The sequence below is a fragment of the Dermacentor andersoni genome, chromosome 2 (genome assembly GCF_023375885.2).
Source record: "Dermacentor andersoni chromosome 2, qqDerAnde1_hic_scaffold, whole genome shotgun sequence".
NCBI lineage: Eukaryota > Metazoa > Arthropoda > Arachnida > Ixodida > Ixodidae > Dermacentor > Dermacentor andersoni.
The window spans coordinates 91,155,532-91,175,523 of NC_092815.1; the positions used below are offsets into that span (position 1 = coordinate 91,155,532).

At 43.8% G+C, this 19,992-nt stretch overlaps 1 protein-coding gene across 1 annotated transcript in view; it reads left to right on the forward strand.

Annotated features, from left to right (window-relative positions):
* LOC126542022 (integrin alpha-9-like) overlaps positions 1 to 19,992 on the forward strand; it is a 72,352-nt gene that overhangs the window by 33,212 nt on the left and 19,148 nt on the right. Inside the window, exons 12-21 of the mRNA XM_050188988.3 lie at positions 2,140 to 2,234; positions 9,536 to 9,638; positions 10,905 to 10,950; positions 11,068 to 11,228; positions 13,727 to 13,887; positions 14,550 to 14,681; positions 14,807 to 14,886; positions 15,433 to 15,655; positions 17,367 to 17,521; positions 18,403 to 18,472. Of these exons, the coding sequence (XP_050044945.1) occupies positions 2,140 to 2,234; positions 9,536 to 9,638; positions 10,905 to 10,950; positions 11,068 to 11,228; positions 13,727 to 13,887; positions 14,550 to 14,681; positions 14,807 to 14,886; positions 15,433 to 15,655; positions 17,367 to 17,521; positions 18,403 to 18,472 (1,226 nt within the window). The remainder of the gene's footprint in view (positions 1 to 2,139; positions 2,235 to 9,535; positions 9,639 to 10,904; positions 10,951 to 11,067; positions 11,229 to 13,726; positions 13,888 to 14,549; positions 14,682 to 14,806; positions 14,887 to 15,432; positions 15,656 to 17,366; positions 17,522 to 18,402; positions 18,473 to 19,992) is intronic.

Consider the following 19,992-nt stretch of genomic DNA (forward strand, 5'->3'; position numbering starts at 1 on the left):
ACTTTCTCTTTCCTTTCGTCTCTCTCTCGTTTGGTGAGCACGTCAAATGTCTCATAATAGTATAGACAATCGAGATGCTTGTTGCAACGGTTGCTGGTCGTCGCTTATTCCTATTTTCGCGGCTTCTTGAGGGAAGAGAGACGGACGCGTATTCGCTATAGGGCACTTCACCGTGTGTCAAATGTTGGTAGCACCAGTGCGCAGCAAATTAGTCCTGGCAACTTCGAATAATTTCTCATTTAACGTCTGGTGGAAGCTGAATATGCTGAGAAAAAGAACAGAACATGCTTGTTAGATTTCTTACGAGAGATAATAAACGTTTATTAAATGGTCCCAGCGTCCGCGCCTTGACTATGTAGTCTTCATGAAGAATTTCCTTGATGAAGCTGGCAAAGGAAAGGATTCTCAGGTCCAACTCGTCGGGGAGCGATTCACTCTTCCCATGAGTTTATAGGAGGATATTCCGTGGCGAGGCATTTCCATAAAGTGTGTATGTTATAAAGGTATACTCTATATTTCGAGCACTTTAGTATATACCTTGTAGAAGAAACAGTATTTAGAAACATTGCTTGTGTATATGTAAATATTTCTGTGGAGTGTATAATTTTGTTCATTCATTATGATCGTTGCTTTTTTTCTGGTTGGTATGCTGGATGGAGTTCGAAGGGTAGTGTGCCGGTCTCGCTGTTCTTCAATAAGGGCAATTTATTGCGATAGCAATTACATGGACACTCCAAGCGAATTATCGGCGGCTTCGCCGTCGCGATTTGTTGTCGGTGTTGGCGTTGCCGTTTAGAAAAAGTTTATTTCAACAAGAGACGATACGAACACTGAGTCACAATCACGGCACAATTCCACCACGACGATGACATATGCAAAAAACGAAGCATCGTACACACGGCACGTTTTCAAAGTAGTGTCCGAGTCCTCACTCACTAGCATACAACCACATTGACCCACGGAAAGGCACGGTTGCACATGCCGTGAGGCTCCGCTCATATTTAGGTTTATGTATGCTATATGATATGCTGTATATCCGGGTTATATTGCTACACTATTCGACCACTAAAGTTGTTCATTACAGATCTTACGTTCTTGACTAAATTATTCCTCGAAACAAAATTATGAGAGTGGCAGCCCGTAAACAAATATCATGGAACGTAACACTCAGTGCGCATGCATTTTTTTCTTAAATCGTCTCGGCCTATGAAATATCAAAAGTACAAAACAATATATATATATATATATATATATATATATATATATATATATATATATATATATATATATATATGTGTGTGTGTGTGTGTGTGTGTGTGTGTGTGTGTGTGTGTCTGTGGAGAGAGAGAGAGAGAGATGAAGAGGAAAGGTAGGAAGGTTAACCAGATATCAGTATCCGGTTTGCTACCCTACACTCGGGATGGGAGATAGGTGTTAGAAAGATGACAGAGATGAAAACGCTAAAAAAAAAAAACGCGCACACATGGAGACACACACACACAAAAGGCGTTCCACCTGAAAGTGATGTAATTTTGCTGGCGCGGTTTTTTATCGGCAGCGTTGTGGCGTTTGTGCGATGTCATTGCAGTCCCTAAACGGCGTGGTAAAGCTTTTAAAGGTGCCATAAATTTTGGTGCACCCGTGTATATTGCGTCCGCATTAGTCGGACCTGCGTATATTTAGAACGTCGTCCGAGAAGTTCAAGCGCAAAGATAAACCTTGCTAATGCAGTCAGTGCTTCGCCCTTTGCGCGAAACTACTTTTTTTTTTCTAGGTCTAATTATTTTCTGTGTAAGTATGAGAGCGAGCTATCGCAGTTAATGCTGCAGCGTGCGACATCTCGCTTGTCAAAGCGAAGGTCAAACCGAACGTTAAACCCCAGAATATCAGTTAAGTTCACGCCAACCAGGACATACGTGCACTACTCTGGAAGAGAACGAAACTAGCACTGAAACTATAGTAGTATACGCGTAAAGCGAGCTGATGTTATGAAGGGAGCAGTGATCGCTGTGAGCTTTCTTCGCGGCTGTCACAAGGCGCGAGTGTTTCGTAAGCCGGCCGTGATTCACGGATTCCGGTATATTGGCTCGCGATGTGTCACCCAAGGGATGCTGACCTTTACATCGCTCATGCCTGCAGACGTGGCTGTCGGCGCACCGTACGAGAACGGCGTGGGAGCCGTGTATATTTACCACGGGTCGCCCACGCTTGGCGAAAGGACCGTCTACGCGCAGGTGAGCTAAGAGACAAGCGCGTCTTCTCTTCGGGTGGCTATGCGGTACATTTACATCGTACAAAAGTTCGCGTCCAAATTCAGTAGGTTCTACAAAGAAACGATATATGTTCAAGTTTACTGAAAGGGAGATGTGAATGCAGGAGAAAGCCGAAGTTTTTTTTTCCCCTCCTTATCTTTGCTGGGGCAGATTACATCGCCACTGCATGTGTAGGCGAAAACGCAGACATTAAAGTCAGTACGTCTGAAGCACATATTTCGTGCTCACGTACAAATTCGTTCATTCTTAGGATAAACACTTCATTAGTACTCATTGCGGTATAAACCAGAATCTTTTACTCTCTAACCTTCGTTTAGAGAAAGCGCACTTGATCTCGAACCCCCCCTCCCCCCCTCGCCACCTGTCGGCACGGCCCGCGCATGCGCCAAGAGCATGCTAAGCGAGCCTCCTCCTCGATGGTTCGCCACTTCCCGCAGCCCGTGCAAAATGTGGCTGCCACCTACAGTGGCGTTCCACATTCTGGTCTTATCGCTTGCCACATTTCTTCTACTCTTCTAAAAAAAGATGTGGCCGATATGGCGTTGATGGCGGATATTTATAGCCACGCATACATTGTTTTCTGTTTGACTAGTGACCTTTTTTTTACGGAATTATCACTGTTATTCACCTATCGCTCGGTGCAAGACGCAGCCGCATATGCAGTGCGGCTGCGTATGTTTTCATATTTCGCGGGCTTTCTTTGGAACGCCGAAAAAAAGTACCACGTGAGATATATCGTGTCGGAAACAATTTATTGAGAGATTTCTCAAGGTGCTCTACAACTTTGCGTATCACACTTGGGGTCTGCAGCCGATACTGAAAAAGTTGATTAAATAAACATGACTAATCGGTTAGCTAAGGGGAAAATAAAATATAGCCTGAGTAACTCTACGCCAGTGCCAACATTATACATTTGGTTCGACTCGCGTCCGGAGTGCCTTTCATTTTAAAAACTTTGGCTCAGGTTATGTGGGACAACCCGTACATACTAGCTAGTGAGGCAGCGTGCTTAGATCACAGGGCCGTGTTTCACATATGCGTGTGAGCTGTACAGACGGTAAAAAATGAAGCGCGATCGTCGCGGTGATGCGAGGCAGTTAGAACCGGTTTGAGGGTTGTTTACTGTATTAAAAATAGATTATATTTTCCAGCTTTAGACCCTCTGGCAAATAAGATTTACAGAACTGCGGTGGTTTCTTTTATAGAGCGAATATATACAGTGGTAAACTCGGTGCTTAACATCGTTTAATAAATTTACCACTTCTTGGCAATGCGTTTCATTATCATAAATTAATTGGGGCAACAAATTAAAGTTCTGCTTTTAACAGTCCGCTGAATGTAACTTTGTCTCTTAAACGCAATTATTATCTATCAAACCGATTTAGCGACACGTAATCCGAGCATTTCTGCCTGTCACATACATTGGTGTAGAGAAATCGCAGTTGTCCCTACGGTGGTTGGCCTCGAGTTAAAGCGTCCTCTTCCAGTAAACGTTAAAATGATGTTTTTGGTCGAGTCTGATATGGTAAGCACTTGACTCAGTCGCTTAGTGCAGATTTATAGTTCGCAGACTCTCACTGCGCGTGCGTTTCTTTTTTTTTTTTTTCGACGATTCTGTTTCTTTCAGCTATACGAATCGTATCCGGCGCTTGCTTTTTAAAGGACGTCACGCTAGTCATCGCAACCGGTACTGTACTTAGAGAGCAAAAGATATCACGCATGACTGTGCGTCATATCTGCGCACATAACTCGAGGAGAGACGAGATAAAAAGAGGGAGTGAAGGAATGGGGAATTTTCTTTCTTTTTTTATGCATCAAAGAAAAAGGATTGCGGACAAAATACGCTTGCTAAACGTGCACAAAAAGCGAAGGAGGTGTCCACGACCAGTCACGCACGGGTGCTCATATATATATATATATATATATATACATATCTGCGCACATAACTCGAAGAGAGACGAGATAAAAAGAGGGAGTGAAGGAATGGGGAATTTTCTTTCTTTTTTTATGCATCAAAGAAAAAGGATTGCGGACAAAATACGCTTGCTAAACGTGCACAAAAAGCGAAGGAGGTGTCCACGACCAGTCACGCACGGGTGCTCATATATATATATATATATATATATACATATCTGCGCACATAACTCGAGGAGAGACGAGATAAAAAGAGGGAGTGAAGGAATGGGGAATTTTCTTTCTTTTTTTATGCATCAAAGAAAAAGGATTGCGGACAAAATACGCTTGCTAAACGTGCACAAAAAGCGAAGGAGGTGTCCACGACCAGTCACGCACGGGTGCTCATATATATATATATATACATATCTGCGCACATAACTCGAGGAGAGACGAGATAAAAAGAGGGAGTGAAGGAATGGGGAATTTTCTTTCTTTTTTTATGCATCAAAGAAAAAGGATTGCGGACAAAATACGCTTGCTAAACGTGCACAAAAAGCGAAGGAGGTGTCCACGACCAGTCACGCACGGGTGCTCATATATATATATATATATACATATCTGCGCACATAACTCGAGGAGAGACGAGATAAAAAGAGGGAGTGAAGGAATGGGGAATTTTCTTTCTTTTTTTATGCATCAAAGAAAAAGGATTGCGGACAAAATACGCTTGCTAAACGTGCACAAAAAGCGAAGGAGGTGTCCACGACCAGTCACGCACGGGTGCTCATATATATATATACATATCTGCGCACATAACTCGAGGAGAGACGAGATAAAAAGAGGGAGTGAAGGAATGGGGAATTTTCTTTCTTTTTTTATGCATCAAAGAAAAAGGATTGCGGACAAAATACGCTTGCTAAACGTGCACAAAAAGCGAAGGAGGTGTCCACGACCAGTCACGCACGGGTGCTCATATATATATATATATATATATATACATATCTGCGCACATAACTCGAAGAGAGACGAGATAAAAAGAGGGAGTGAAGGAATGGGGAATTTTCTTTCTTTTTTATGCATCAAAGAAAAAGGATTGCGGACAAAATACGCTTGCTAAACGTGCACAAAAAGCGAAGGAGGTGTCCACGACCAGTCACGCACGGGTGCTCATATATATATATATACATATCTGCGCACATAACTCGAGGAGAGACGAGATAAAAAGAGGGAGTGAAGGAATGGGGAATTTTCTTTCTTTTTTTATGCATCAAAGAAAAAGGATTGCGGACAAAATACGCTTGCTAAACGTGCACAAAAAGCGAAGGAGGTGTCCACGACCAGTCACGCACGGGTGCTCATATATATATATATATACATATCTGCGCACATAACTCGAGGAGAGACGAGATAAAAAGAGGGAGTGAAGGAATGGGGAATTTTCTTTCTTTTTTTATGCATCAAAGAAAAAGGATTGCGGACAAAATACGCTTGCTAAACGTGCACAAAAAGCGAAGGAGGTGTCCACGACCAGTCACGCACGGGTGCTCATATATATATATATATATATATATATACATATCTGCGCACATAACTCGAAGAGAGACGAGATAAAAAGAGGGAGTGAAGGAATGGGGAATTTTCTTTCTTTTTTATGCATCAAAGAAAAAGGATTGCGGACAAAATACGCTTGCTAAACGTGCACAAAAAGCGAAGGAGGTGTCCACGACCAGTCACGCACGGGTGCTCATATATATATATATACATATCTGCGCACATAACTCGAGGAGAGACGAGATAAAAAGAGGGAGTGAAGGAATGGGGAATTTTCTTTCTTTTTTTATGCATCAAAGAAAAAGGATTGCGGACAAAATACGCTTGCTAAACGTGCACAAAAAGCGAAGGAGGTGTCCACGACCAGTCACGCACGGGTGCTCATATATATATATATATATATATATATATATATATATATACATATCTGCGCACATAACTCGAGGAGAGACGAGATAAAAAGAGGGAGTGAAGGAATGGGGAATTTTCTTTCTTTTTTTATGCATCAAAGAAAAAGGATTGCGGACAAAATACGCTTGCTAAACGTGCACAAAAAGCGAAGGAGGTGTCCACGACCAGTCACGCACGGGTGCTCATATATATATATATATATACATATCTGCGCACATAACTCGAGGAGAGACGAGATAAAAAGAGGGAGTGAAGGAATGGGGAATTTTCTTTCTTTTTTATGCATCAAAGAAAAAGGATTGCGGACAAAATACGCTTGCTAAACGTGCACAAAAAGCGAAGGAGGTGTCCACGACCAGTCACGCACGGGTGCTCATATATATATATATACATATCTGCGCACATAACTCGAGGAGAGACGAGATAAAAAGAGGGAGTGAAGGAATGGGGAATTTTCTTTCTTTTTTTATGCATCAAAGAAAAAGGATTGCGGACAAAATACGCTTGCTAAACGTGCACAAAAAGCGAAGGAGGTGTCCACGACCAGTCACGCACGGGTGCTCATATATATATATATATATATATACATATCTGCGCACATAACTCGAGGAGAGACGAGATAAAAAGAGGGAGTGAAGGAATGGGGAATTTTCTTTCTTTTTTTATGCATCAAAGAAAAAGGATTGCGGACAAAATACGCTTGCTAAACGTGCACAAAAAGCGAAGGAGGTGTCCACGACCAGTCACGCACGGGTGCTCATATATATATATATATATACATATCTGCGCACATAACTCGAGGAGAGACGAGATAAAAAGAGGGAGTGAAGGAATGGGGAATTTTCTTTCTTTTTTTATGCATCAAAGAAAAAGGATTGCGGACAAAATACGCTTGCTAAACGTGCACAAAAAGCGAAGGAGGTGTCCACGACCAGTCACGCACGGGTGCTCATATATATATATATATATATATATACATATCTGCGCACATAACTCGAAGAGAGACGAGATAAAAAGAGGGAGTGAAGGAATGGGGAATTTTCTTTCTTTTTTTATGCATCAAAGAAAAAGGATTGCGGACAAAATACGCTTGCTAAACGTGCACAAAAAGCGAAGGAGGTGTCCACGACCAGTCACGCACGGGTGCTCATATATATATATATATATATACATATCTGCGCACATAACTCGAGGAGAGACGAGATAAAAAGAGGGAGTGAAGGAATGGGGAATTTTCTTTCTTTTTTTATGCATCAAAGAAAAAGGATTGCGGACAAAATACGCTTGCTAAACGTGCACAAAAAGCGAAGGAGGTGTCCACGACCAGTCACGCACGGGTGCTCATATATATATATATATATATACATATCTGCGCACATAACTCGAGGAGAGACGAGATAAAAAGAGGGAGTGAAGGAATGGGGAATTTTCTTTCTTTTTTTATGCATCAAAGAAAAAGGATTGCGGACAAAATACGCTTGCTAAACGTGCACAAAAAGCGAAGGAGGTGTCCACGACCAGTCACGCACGGGTGTTCATACATATATATATGTGTGGTCAAGTTGAGGAACACTGACAAGTGACCAAGGCAAAGAAATGTTGATTATAATTAACGCGATGGCAGTATGGGAGGAGGGCAAGTCTATTGGAGGCGAGTCGAATAACACCTTGTTGCCGTATGTGCTACAAATGTAGTGTTGGTGCAAGTTGTATAAATAATTCGCTGTGAACCCACTTACACTTTCAAGGGTGTAAGGGTGTGAGTTATAGATATGGTGTTATCTTAAGGGTGCAAATCAGTAAATCAGTTTAGAGTGAATAATGCAGGCAAACTGTAGTTTCTCATTAGTTTGTTACTGTAGTCATCTGTGTCATCTGTTATCATCATGTCAGCGGTTTAAGCGGTGGCGCTCAGTGCATCGTGCCTGATGAAGTAAATAAATAAATAAATAAATAAATACGCTCATGAAACTGCTATGCATCCTGCCGAGCTTAAGGGGTGAGGCATGACGGGTACTAAGGAAAGATAGGACATTACTTGGTAAGCTTAGATCCTCATCACCTATTCACTGTCGCTGTGTACTAAAATGGCGTCTTGCCTTAAGAGGAAACTTATTGCCGGGCTCAACTCCGTCAACTCCGCTGCCGCCTATTTAAATACATGTAAAACGCAGAAACGTTTTTCTGAGATAACTACTGGGCAGAGTTTAATTAAGTTTGTTGCGTTCGGGAGAGAAAGTTAAATTCCAGTGATTGTTGGAAGCGAAATCTTGATTTATTGTCTGAATTATTTAAAAGGAATTTTCGAAAATTGGTAAGCTTGAAAAAAATAGGAGCACGAAGTTCACAAACTCGTAGCTCTGCACTAAGAACAGATATCGCAGTTCTGGAAACTGCATCTGTTAGAGCATTCAAAGTGGACAAATTTTAAAAAAATGTCAGTTTGTATCTTACGTGAAGTCGTTACATTGTTTGCAAGGGTTTTGCAATTGTCCTAGTCACATATTTCTTTGGCTTCATTGTCTGTTGGCTTTATGTGCATTATTAACAAAATCGAGTCCCTCGGTTCCCCTTCTTCTCTCGTTTACTCACATATTAGTGGTTTACTTGAGAGACATGTGCAATGCACCAATTTTATCCGCTTTACATGTACTATTATGTGCAATTTACATAATTGTGATATGGTTTTTCATTTCCGAGTTAGAGTTTAAACGTGATATTTTCGTTTCTAGAAAATGCCCGATTTTCTACTATATTTATTAAAAGATTGATGACCTATATAAAGAATTCGCTACGTCCAGTCACAAGATATTAACGTTTCTTTTTTTATAAATCCACCAAACTTATCAAATTCGGTGCATTGGTTGCCGAGAAAAACTATTTCTCCTTTCCCATGTGTTTAGATGGGAGCCCCCCGCGAGCTAAATTAGCTTCTCGTTAATTCCACGATGAATTGGCGCTATCCAGCTAGACTATGCTCCTAGTACTATACTCCCGCTTGCTAGCGATCACAACTTTCGCATTTCAGGCGAGAAAATGTGGCGCAATCCGCCTCGAACTTCCGACGCCCGGAGCAACCGCATTATCTTGTTACATGGGACGCTCGTTTTTCCTCAATTCGTTCCACTCCGGCGCACACATCCTTCAAATGTGAAACTGCCGCGACAGTTTTATGCAACGACATTCCTTCAACTCACGCTGTTGTTCGTGTTGCTCGTGCACCGCTATACAACGAAAAATGATCTTAAATCTGTAATTACGGCAAGAATCACTGCAGTTCCAATTGTACGAGGTCCTCGTGCGTGCCTCCGACTGTCATTTCAGGTCTATATGTGAAACTTCGCCGCTACCTCGAGCGGGCAAGTTTTATCCCTCATTCTCTTGTTTCCGTTGTGCTTTCGCAGAGAATAGACGCGGGCACCGTGTCGTCACGCATCGGGGCGCCCTTGAAAGGGTTCGGCATTAGCATCTCCAAGGGACTGGACGTCGACGCGAACCACTACGACGGTAAGCGCGACCTTCTGCGCACGCTTGAGCGTTACTTTCGGCGTCCTTGCGGCATTAAAGTGTTACAGGTATTCGTCGGTTGTTTGGAAAGCGGCAAACAGTTGTTGACGGCTCTATGACGGTCATTATGATTATTCTCAGTTTTGCAGTAATCTGGCGCTCGAGTGGAGGCTACACAAAACATGATTTTTCCAGCAATTTCACACCGCGAAGCTATGTACTGCTTAACGTGGACGGTCGTCCCACGATGGTTTCTTTATCCCTTTTGCTACGCTAAGCACTTGTGAGGTGTAGATATCTGGATATCCTTGCAACATCGCGGTTCATTAAAGCATCATGACTACTTGTGATATCGTGGCTACTTGTGACACAACAGCTGCTTGCAACATCAGGCTCGAACCCCTAGAAACAAGAGTAATGATTAGGATGAATTTGCCCGCCTGAATACAGGGGCACAAAGCCACAACGTTGCTGCGTGGCGTTCAAGCAAATATATATATATATATATATATATATATATATATATATATATATATATATATATATATATATGAACTCCTGAACAACACTTCGCCATGTGGTTAACACGATTTAAATCATGGAGACCCGGGACGTCAAAAGTGCGACGTAATGCTAGCGCATTTCTCTGGCCTTTGCCGCTATATCGCCACTGAATTTTTATTTCTGTTTAAAATGAGATCATCTTCATCCGTGACGTGTAACCGCTTTTTGTTGCTGGCAGTGAGTGCGGTACGGCTTTTCCTATAGTCTTTGCCTGACAGAACGAATGTTCAGATGAACACAAAAGTTTTCGGGACTCAGGTTCTACGAAAAAATGTGAATTTGTGCTCTGTTAATTCGCAAGACTGAAGCTTTGAATGCAACACGATGTGCCCGGGCATAAGCTGAATCGCCCAGGAAATTCAACTTTTCCGCGAATCGCTTGTCCCATAAACTTTTGTGACCGACCGTACCTGCTACGTGAAGTGTATAATGTGGAATATCATACCGGACTTCAGCGTATTATTTGCCGTCGTTCTAACGCCAACATGAGACTAATGTCTGTGATGTCTCTTATATACTAGAGTGTAATGAAATGCCGCACGACCACCATTTCTTTTTGTTAGAAATGCGGACCAACACTGTTCAGTGTTTTCTTCTGAGTATAATCCAACAATTTTTGCTGTTGCATAGAGTTAGTTCACTTGAATGGCTTGCAAGAATCAGTCCTTAACTTGGCACTTGTTTTCGTTTTCTGCACCACAGACGTTCTTGTCGGATCTTACATGGCGGACAATGCCGTTCTGTTTAGGTGAGTGTTTACTTTCCGCCGATTACGATATTAACTACGGACAAAATGGAAGATTGAAACTTGCTATTTAGAGATACTTTATAAGCGGCGTTTTCTAAACATTTATTTTGGTTTCAGATCTCGTCCGATCGCGCAGTTGAAAGGCGTCATCACGCCCGAGGTCGGAATGATCACTGCCGACATGGGTAAATGCGAAATTTCCGGCGGATCTAAATTCTCGTGCTTCAAGCTCAAGACCTGCATCGAGTACTCTGGGAAATTTGTCAATAATACTGCCGGTGAGTATGTCATCTTCGGCCCGTCGATCACGCCGCACAAATTTAAGTTTCTTTCGAGCTTAGTGCCCACCACCTTTCACAACATTTGGCCTTCTTCATATTTATGTCGCTTTAAAATCTTCACGGATAATCCTCCGTGCGCATAGCCTACTGCCTCATATATCGATGCAGCGGCCACGATTTGTGCCTCTAACATCTGACGAAGTGCAGATGGACGAATAAGGAGGAGTTGATCATCATGGCGGAGGTTGCAGTGTGTCGTTCGTATACGTAAGCCGCATGCTTTTAAACAGAGAGACACTGCGACGCATGGCGCAGGCTGTGGGGTCCGTGTTGTTCTTAGGAACAAAGGGCGCAATGCACACATGTACGAACATAAAAAAGGGTATTTATTGCTCCTTTTACAGAATGGTACTAGCTAGCCGAAATACATACAAAGAATAGGTGTTCGATGGCGACATGCCGAGGAATCATTGAAGTTAGACTCACCACGCAAGAATACTGAGCGAATAATGTTCACTCATGCCGCACACCGAGAAGTAAGTCGTTCGCGGGTGCAGTTCTTTGAACGGAAGCGCGTCCGAGCAGCTGTGAAGCCGAACGGGAAATCTTGTGCTGGTTAGTTCCGCTGAGCGCACCAATCAACACTTGGTCTAGCATGGTCGGTCCATGCGCGCAGCCGTCCCAAAGCCGAAGACTATAGGAAACAACTTCCTCCTGCGCCCAAGTTACCACGTCGTCAGGTGAAACATATCAAAACACTCACATGCACGGCCTCTTCTTGCCTTCAGGGAAATATTCGTGAAGGTAAAGTTTGCCACTATTTTTTTCCCTGCATTCGCGCTTTACAACTTGTATATAAATGTGAGGATTGTCGTTAGATTTGCCTGCAGGGTTCATCAATACGCTTAAACACTGAAAGCATCAATGGGCTCTTTTGCACTTTCGTGCATCCGAGAGCGAGGCGAGACTCTTTCCGGTGCAAAAGATCATCCCGCCCATAACATTAAGCAGTAATGACAGCAGAAGTAATATTAGCGTAGAAATAAAAGATGCAATGATGTGAAATGAGTGTAATAGTCACGAAACGAGCAATATAATAGGTGGCAAATACAAGAGAGAGACAGAGGAAAGGGGAAAGGCAGGGAGGTTAACCAGAGGGGAAGATCCGGTTTGCTACCGTACGCTGGGGAGAGAGATGAGGAGGGGGTAAAGTGATAACAAAGTAAAGATAAAGAAAGAAAGGAGCATAGACATACACCCACAGTCGGCTACTGTCGCCGCATACTGTCACCACACTGCACAGTAGCACTTGCAGCACTATAAACATCTGTTCAGGCCACAGCCGCTTGTCCAATTCTGTTGGCTTTAAAAACTGCAACAGTGCCCTCGTTGCTCTCTGCAAATACAAGCGTGCATTATAAGCCTACACTGGGAAACCGAACCGGCTCTGAGAACCAGCTGCAGGCAGCGCAGTGCCAACTCGTGGGAAAGCCAAATCGTGCATTGCTGCACAGTCTTCCTGCAACCCTAAAAGTACGAAGCAAATTTGCCTTTTGAAGTTATCGCGAGGACTAGCGTGCACAGTGTATGTTCAGATAGCTGCAGGCGTGATTCGTAGAGATGCGATCGTCACATTTTCTGCTTATTTCATATAAATATATTAAGTGCCTAGCATTACGAGGGCTTAAGCGAAGCGAAGAGTGTGAAGAAAATGTGCGTGTTCTTGCGAGACTTCTACTGTTTAAGCTAGTGATGTCGAATTGTTAAGTCCACTCGTTCTTCGAAATGTGGGCCTTCTATCGTTTAATGCGCAAGCATTCGTTGACGAGTACCCCTGCAAAATCTGTCCGCCTCGTGATGCTGTCTATCTGCATAATAAATGCATAACTCGTCAGGTTAGCACACTTAATCATTATAATAGTCTAATAGTAGATTGGTAGCGATCGGTAGAAGTGCATAAGCTAGCTAAATAAGTAAGCAAAAGCGAAGCAGCAGCCTAGCCAAATAATGCTTACGCATCAGTAGACAATTCTCAGAATTCCCGTAGCATTTTCTTTTCTTCTGCGATTCCTTTGCCACTGCAACTTCTCGGTTGCTGCTGCTTCACAAAAGAAAGCCTCCAAGAAAAAACGCTCAGATATTGTATGACGGCTTTTTCCCAATCTGTGACATGAAAACAAATTAAAACAAAACACTGCAAACGTTCTGAATCGGGAAGGTTACTCGTATAGTTGAGGAATATCGCGGTGCACTTGTTTCAGGGAAGTCATGAAACAAGAAAAGGTCACGTTACAGCGGAAACCATAAGGAAAACGGCACGCGATGATGAGACTGTTTTGGAGAAAGGTAAAGACAGAGGAAAGGCAGGGAGATTAACCGAAAATAAAACGTCCTGTTCTAATTTCATGTTGCGCTAACAGTGACACACCAGAGTCTTCGAAAATATTACTTCCAATTCTCACTTTGTACGCTGTGTTTGTTTTGCTCTCTCGCAGACGTGGAGGCGGAGTTGACGCTAGACGTGAACCGCAAGGTGGATAGCCGTCCCGTGCGGGGATTCATGTTCCGCGACCAAGACCGCGTCGACAAGTACAGCTCTCTGGTGCAGGCGAGGAAAGGACACACGACATGCGAAAGCAGGCTCGTCTATCTAGACGTAAGTTTTGCTTCCCGTCTACAAGTATTCCAGGGCACGCACGGTATGAAGGTGAACACGAGAAGCTGAAAAAGTGAGAGTGAAAAAAACTGAAGAATATGCGGAATCCGTTATCGGTACCAACTCGTCAGCAAGCGGACATAACCGACACCACCTAGTTCGTGTAGGCGGCGTCGGCTCAGCTAATTCAGCGCGAGAAAATACAGCGCTGACAAAGACAAGCTGATTGGTCGAAATGTTATCGCATGTGACTCAGTTCTCTTCGACGCTGATGTTTTTAAATATATACATATGTACCACGCATACGCACGTCGTAAGGTTCCACGTCACACCCTTATAGCAGGTGGCACAATCAGCAGCACGATAAGACGAAAGGAGCTGTAAAAATTTGCTGAATTAATTAATACCAACTTGTAGCCACCCGATAAGCAATGGCTTTATAAGGTTGGCCCGTTTATCATCGCAGATAGGCATCAACATTCACTGAACCGAACAAGCTCAACGGAGTTATGACTGCTGCCACTGTCATCACTACCTAATACTATACTTTAATAAAATCGAAAAAATGTTATCATCGGAAGGGATAATCAGGCACATAATGAAGGCGAAATTTACATGCAATCGCCGAGCATTCGTTCAATTCCATTTCCGTGGTCCCACAGGAGACCTTCGTCGATCCGCTCATACCGTTCGCCGTGCGGATGGAGTACCGGCTGCGTGACACCGGTGACCAGCGCTGGTGCCCCACTTGCCCAGTTCCCGACAGGGGGTTCCCGCTTGCCGTCACAAAAGCGGTGAGTCATTGGTCCTTTCATTCCATTCCCTAGCAAGGTGACACACACCAAATCAACGAAGAAACGAAATACATTGAATTGTTTTTCCTATTGAACATGTACTGCCGTCGTGTCTGTGTATGCAGATTCCGTATCAGCACGGCTGTGGGTCGGATGAAGTTTGTCGGGCGGACTTGAAGCTGGACCTCAATATCATCGGCTACGAGTAAGTATACCGTGAAATCAGAAAAGCTGGGGCGACTGTGCGCCGAGGGAGGCGATTCGATCGATGTGCAGTGGTAATAACCCGGTGCTAATACTCGTTTAGTGTAATTGTGATTTTCATTTTACCGGCGACAGCATTTTGTAGGTGTTCTAAGAACAAATGCAATATTTTGACGGAGATATCCTTTTTCTTTTTTGGTGCCTACCTATATCATGATAGTTCAACAGCCTTCCGTTACCTGGAATCTAATCTCTCTCTCTCTCTCTCTCTCTCTCTCTCTCGTGTAATTGTGTCAATTTTTCTTCACGTTTCTTGACACTCACCGGTGTAATTCATGACGTTCTTTGTCAATGAAGAACAATCGTGTAGGGACCGGATCTATATGTCCGACATATTACGCTTTCGCCAGTTTCATAGGAAAGTGTGTTCTATATACACTTGGGTAAATAAAATGGTCGCGCTGTATCGTGTTAAACAAATGCAGGAGTGGCAAGATAACTGTTCTATAAATGCCTGTACGTTTCCGTTACCACCTCGACTGCCCAGTGGATCCCCGCTAGTGGTCGGCGAGCGTCGGGATCTCTCGGTGTCACTTTTTCTCGAAAACGCCGGCGCCACGGACCCTGCTTATCTGGCTCGCGTACTGGTCACTCTACCGGACCGTGTGCGAGTGGTCAACAAGGACCGCTGCAGTGTCCAACAGGACCCGGCCCACCGGAGGTCGCTCATCGTCTGCGACGCTGGGAACCCGCTCCGGCCTTCGAGAAACGTGCGTATTCCAGACAAGCTGGAAAGCTGGTCCTGCAGACACGCGGATCGAAGGGCGGCAGTCACACAGATCACGTGCCTCCGATCTATTTCCCGCGTTGCCCGCAATCTGTATTACCCTGCGCGATAACCGCGGTGCTGTCCCGGTCAAAGTGTGTTCGACGTGGTTAGTGGCGCAAGCAGATGCCACATGGCATAGAATTTTATGCAAAAGTTTAAGAAAAAATTGTATGCGTTATGGAACACACCAATTTGCCGTAAAAACAGCATGGTCACCCCGCGGTGACCTATGAAATGAACACGCCGATGCCAGGTGGCACCCTGCCTACTTTCGTGAAATTGCTACTAGTGCTGTCAGTATTTACATCCGATAGAGTCCTCTTCCATCATTTTTATTTAGTGCGGACGCATTTCTATGCCTGCCCAACGAGAAATTTGTCCGTCCGTCACCTGAGACTAATTGAATGGCTCATACCCCACTAAACAGTGGCTCATATTCACGTAAGGCAGAGGATACAGGCGCTCAGAAAAGTAAAGCGAACGGTGCATACATTCATTGAAATAATCCATACAACAGACAGAACGGCTTACGTTTCAATAAAGAACAAGCTCAAAACAAGCATCCGAACCATTAATGAAGCATTGCATACCCCCCCTCAGCAATTGTAGTGGTGGTTTTGCAACAGCTCCGCTGGACATCTAGGTTGATAAGGACTGATAAGAGTCATTACGATAAGAGATAAGAGGCATCACGGAATCAGGGTGTAGACGAGCCGTATGTAAACATACTGAAAGATATCTATAGCGGCTCCACAGCCACCGTAGTCCTCCATAAAGAAAGCAAGAAAATCCCAATAAAGAAAGGCGTCAGGCAGGGAGATACGATCTCTCCAATGCTATTCACAGCGTGTTTAGAGGAGGTATTCAGAGACCTGGGTTGGGAAGAATTGGGGATAAGAGTTAATGAAGAATACCTGGGTAACTTGCGATTCGCTGATGATATTGCCTTGCTTAGTAACTCAAGGGACCAATTGCAATGCATGCTCACTGACCTGGAGAGGCAAAGCAGAAGGGTGGGTCTAAAAATTAATCTGCAGAAAACTAAACTAATGTTTAACAGTCTCGGAAGAGAACAGCAGTAGGTAGCGAGTCACTGGAAGTGATAAGGGAATACATCTACTTAGGAAAGGTAGTGACTGCAGATCCGGATCATGAGACTGAAATAATCAGAAGAATAAGAATGGGCTGGGGTGCGTTTGGCAGGCATTCTCAGATCATGAACAGCAGGCTGCCATTATCCCTCAAGAGAAAAGTGTATAACAGCTGTGTCTTACCAGTACTCACGTACGGTCCCTCAAGAGAAAAGTGTATAACAGATGTGTCTTACCAGTACTCATGTACGGGGCAGAAACCTGGAAGCTTACGAAAAGGGTTCTACTTAAATTGAGGACGACGCAACGAGCTATGGAAATAAGAATGATGGGTGTAACGTTAAGGGATAAGAGAAGAGTAGGTTGGGTGAGGGAACAAACGCAAGTTAATCACATCCTAGTTGAAATCAAGAAAAAGAAATGAGCACATTTTAAAAGTATGATGAAACTGAGCCGCAAGAACGGCTATATATTGGCGCAATCGTTAGGCAAGATCGTCATGTGCCAATGCGTACTATACTTCAGCTATGCTCTTTCTACTTGCTGCATACGTTACTGCAGGCTTTCTTCCTGCTGAAACTTGATATGAGTCAAGTTGAGGACACCTTCAACCTAACCGCCGAAGCTACGACGACCAGTGAGGAAGCAACACCGAACGACAACAAGGTCGTGGTCACACTGCCCTTCGTACACCAGGCAGACATCTCCATGCTGGGGTGAGTCGGCCAGCGAGCTACGCACGTGAAGCGCAAGCTGGCTACTATAGCCAGTTTGATAAAGCTTACCTAAAGTAGACCCAGCTAGGGCTAAATGAAACTGATGCAGTGTAGACGTCTTTAGGGCGCCTTGCATTTGTATCTGCAAGACGTATGCTTCAAGCTAATGAGAGGACGTTCAGTTAGAAATGCCGCCTCTTCAACGCTTTTGAAGACACTGCCCCTGCCCCCGCGACCTATTTTGTGTCGAGTCGCATGCTAGCACGCCTGTGAAAGTTTCGCTGTGCTAAAGCCGGTGAGTGCTTGCACTAGGCCCATTTATTGGATATTTTGAGGCTATCACTCGGCCCCCATGCCTGCCACAATGTGCGCCGTTATTACATGCAATGCGTAACAAAGGCTTTATTATTATTTTTTTTTTTGAGCTTGAGGATGGATACTTGTACATCAAAATTAGTGCTCTCTCACGATTCCTATACTAAGTGTACGTGAACTGAACTTTAACCGGATTTATTCCGCAGTTCCGTCATAGGGCCTAGATAATCAAAATGTTAATTAGCCGTTTGCTTGAATTGTATTGGGGTACATGTATCACAATTTTTTTTATTTCCCCAGACATGATATTGTGTTGCCAAGAAAATGACCTCTTTATTGCATTGCTTTAATAATTTCATAATGTCCTTGCTGGAAACCTTTGTACATGTGCGAGCTTGCATAGAAACGTAGGGTATAACTTTTACCTTGTTTCCTTTCTTCGTCCTTGCAAACTAAGAAATTTTATTTCATCTAATACACTCATTCTTAACTGTACCACCATGCAAGCGTGCTTTCAGATCCAACGGCTTCAACTACTAAAGCAAATTTTCGCCGTGCTTACGCAGGAAAGCCAAGCCCGAAGTAGTCACTTTCAATGCACAAACAAAGGCTATTCAACTGGAACATGGTTTTGTCGTAAGTATCCTTTTTATCGGTGTCCTTGGCACCTTTGTTACTCTGCATAGCGCTTGCGCTTACGAATAGTTTTTACTATTCTGGCTCGACATGGGAAACACAAAAACTTTCTGATTTGGACACCGCTGAGATTAGATGTTCTGAATAAAATTTCTGTCATTTATAAGAGATTTTATAATTCGCATGGCGACTTTCGATTTTTGCCAAAAATCAAAAATTTTGCCGATAACCTGATACGTCAGGTTACCGGCTGTATCAGTCCACAATAACGGTATATATTAAATATAATAATGTTTATATTGCAGAGCCTCTAACGCGGTCTAACACTGACCGAAGGGGCATACAATTTGTTCTCAAATTTACCAATATATTGTAAATGGGAAATGTCCAAAAATTGTGTTAGCAAAGTAACTATTTTACGTAAACTCTAAACTAATGCATCTCATTTGTCCACGTAAGAGTACATGCAGTTGGCAAGGTTGTTATATCTGCTTTTGATGCGGAAGTACGAAGTTTAGGCGTAGTTAAATTTTTTCAGACATGTATTCAACCTGAGATTTTTTTTTAACATTTAGAGTGTGCTACAAACTGCCCCCTTTCTTTTTAAATCTGCCGCCAAATGTCACTTGCATTTGTACTACCTCTTAAAGGCGACCTGCACCACTTTTTGTCGAAGCGGAGAAAGGCATTTGAAGTGAAAACAGGCTATTTCAGAAATACCTTGCCGCAAAAAGTACTATGATGCGTTCAGCAGAAGCGAAGTTATTGGCAATCGAACACAGCCTCAGCTGTGATTCCGTTCCTTCTTCAATGCCTTGCACTGTGAAGTGGGGCGTGCTCCCAGCGCTCCGCCTTCTAAATGTCAGCGCGGCGCGCAGTTCAGATTTTATTTTGGACGTTAATGTAGATGCCACGACTTGCACCTTTGGTGCCTACGACGCGCTAAACGTAAGCCAAATGCGGTTGTCCTCAGCGAGCCGCAGTGCGCTTAGCCAGTGGACTCGTGGCAGCACCCCGCCACGGCCGCGGTATCCACGCCATGTAGCCGACCGCAGCTTGATGTCGGCTATCGGCCAATGATCATCATCAGCAGCAGCCTGGTTACGCCCACTGCAGGGCAAAGGCCTCTCCCATACTTCTCCAACTACGCCGGTCATGTACTAATTGTGGCCATGTTGTCCCTGCAAACTTCTTAATCTCATCCTCCCAACTAACTTTCTGCCGTCCCCTGCTACGCTTCCCTTCCCTCATTACATGTCCTGCCCATGCCCATATATGAATACCTCCTATATGAATACAACAATCGGCCAATAGCAGCCGTCTATGGAAATGACGAAATAAAGCGTCCAGTAGAACGAGGACAGGGGCTTCTATTGAACGGTGAGAACGGCGACTTCGCGATCCGCTTGCGAGCTCCGCGCACCGCGCACGACAGCAAAACTGGCCGAGATGTTCACAGCAGCGTATGCTGCCCGCGGAATATGTTATTTCACCAAGCTCGAGGGATGGTTAAGGTCCCT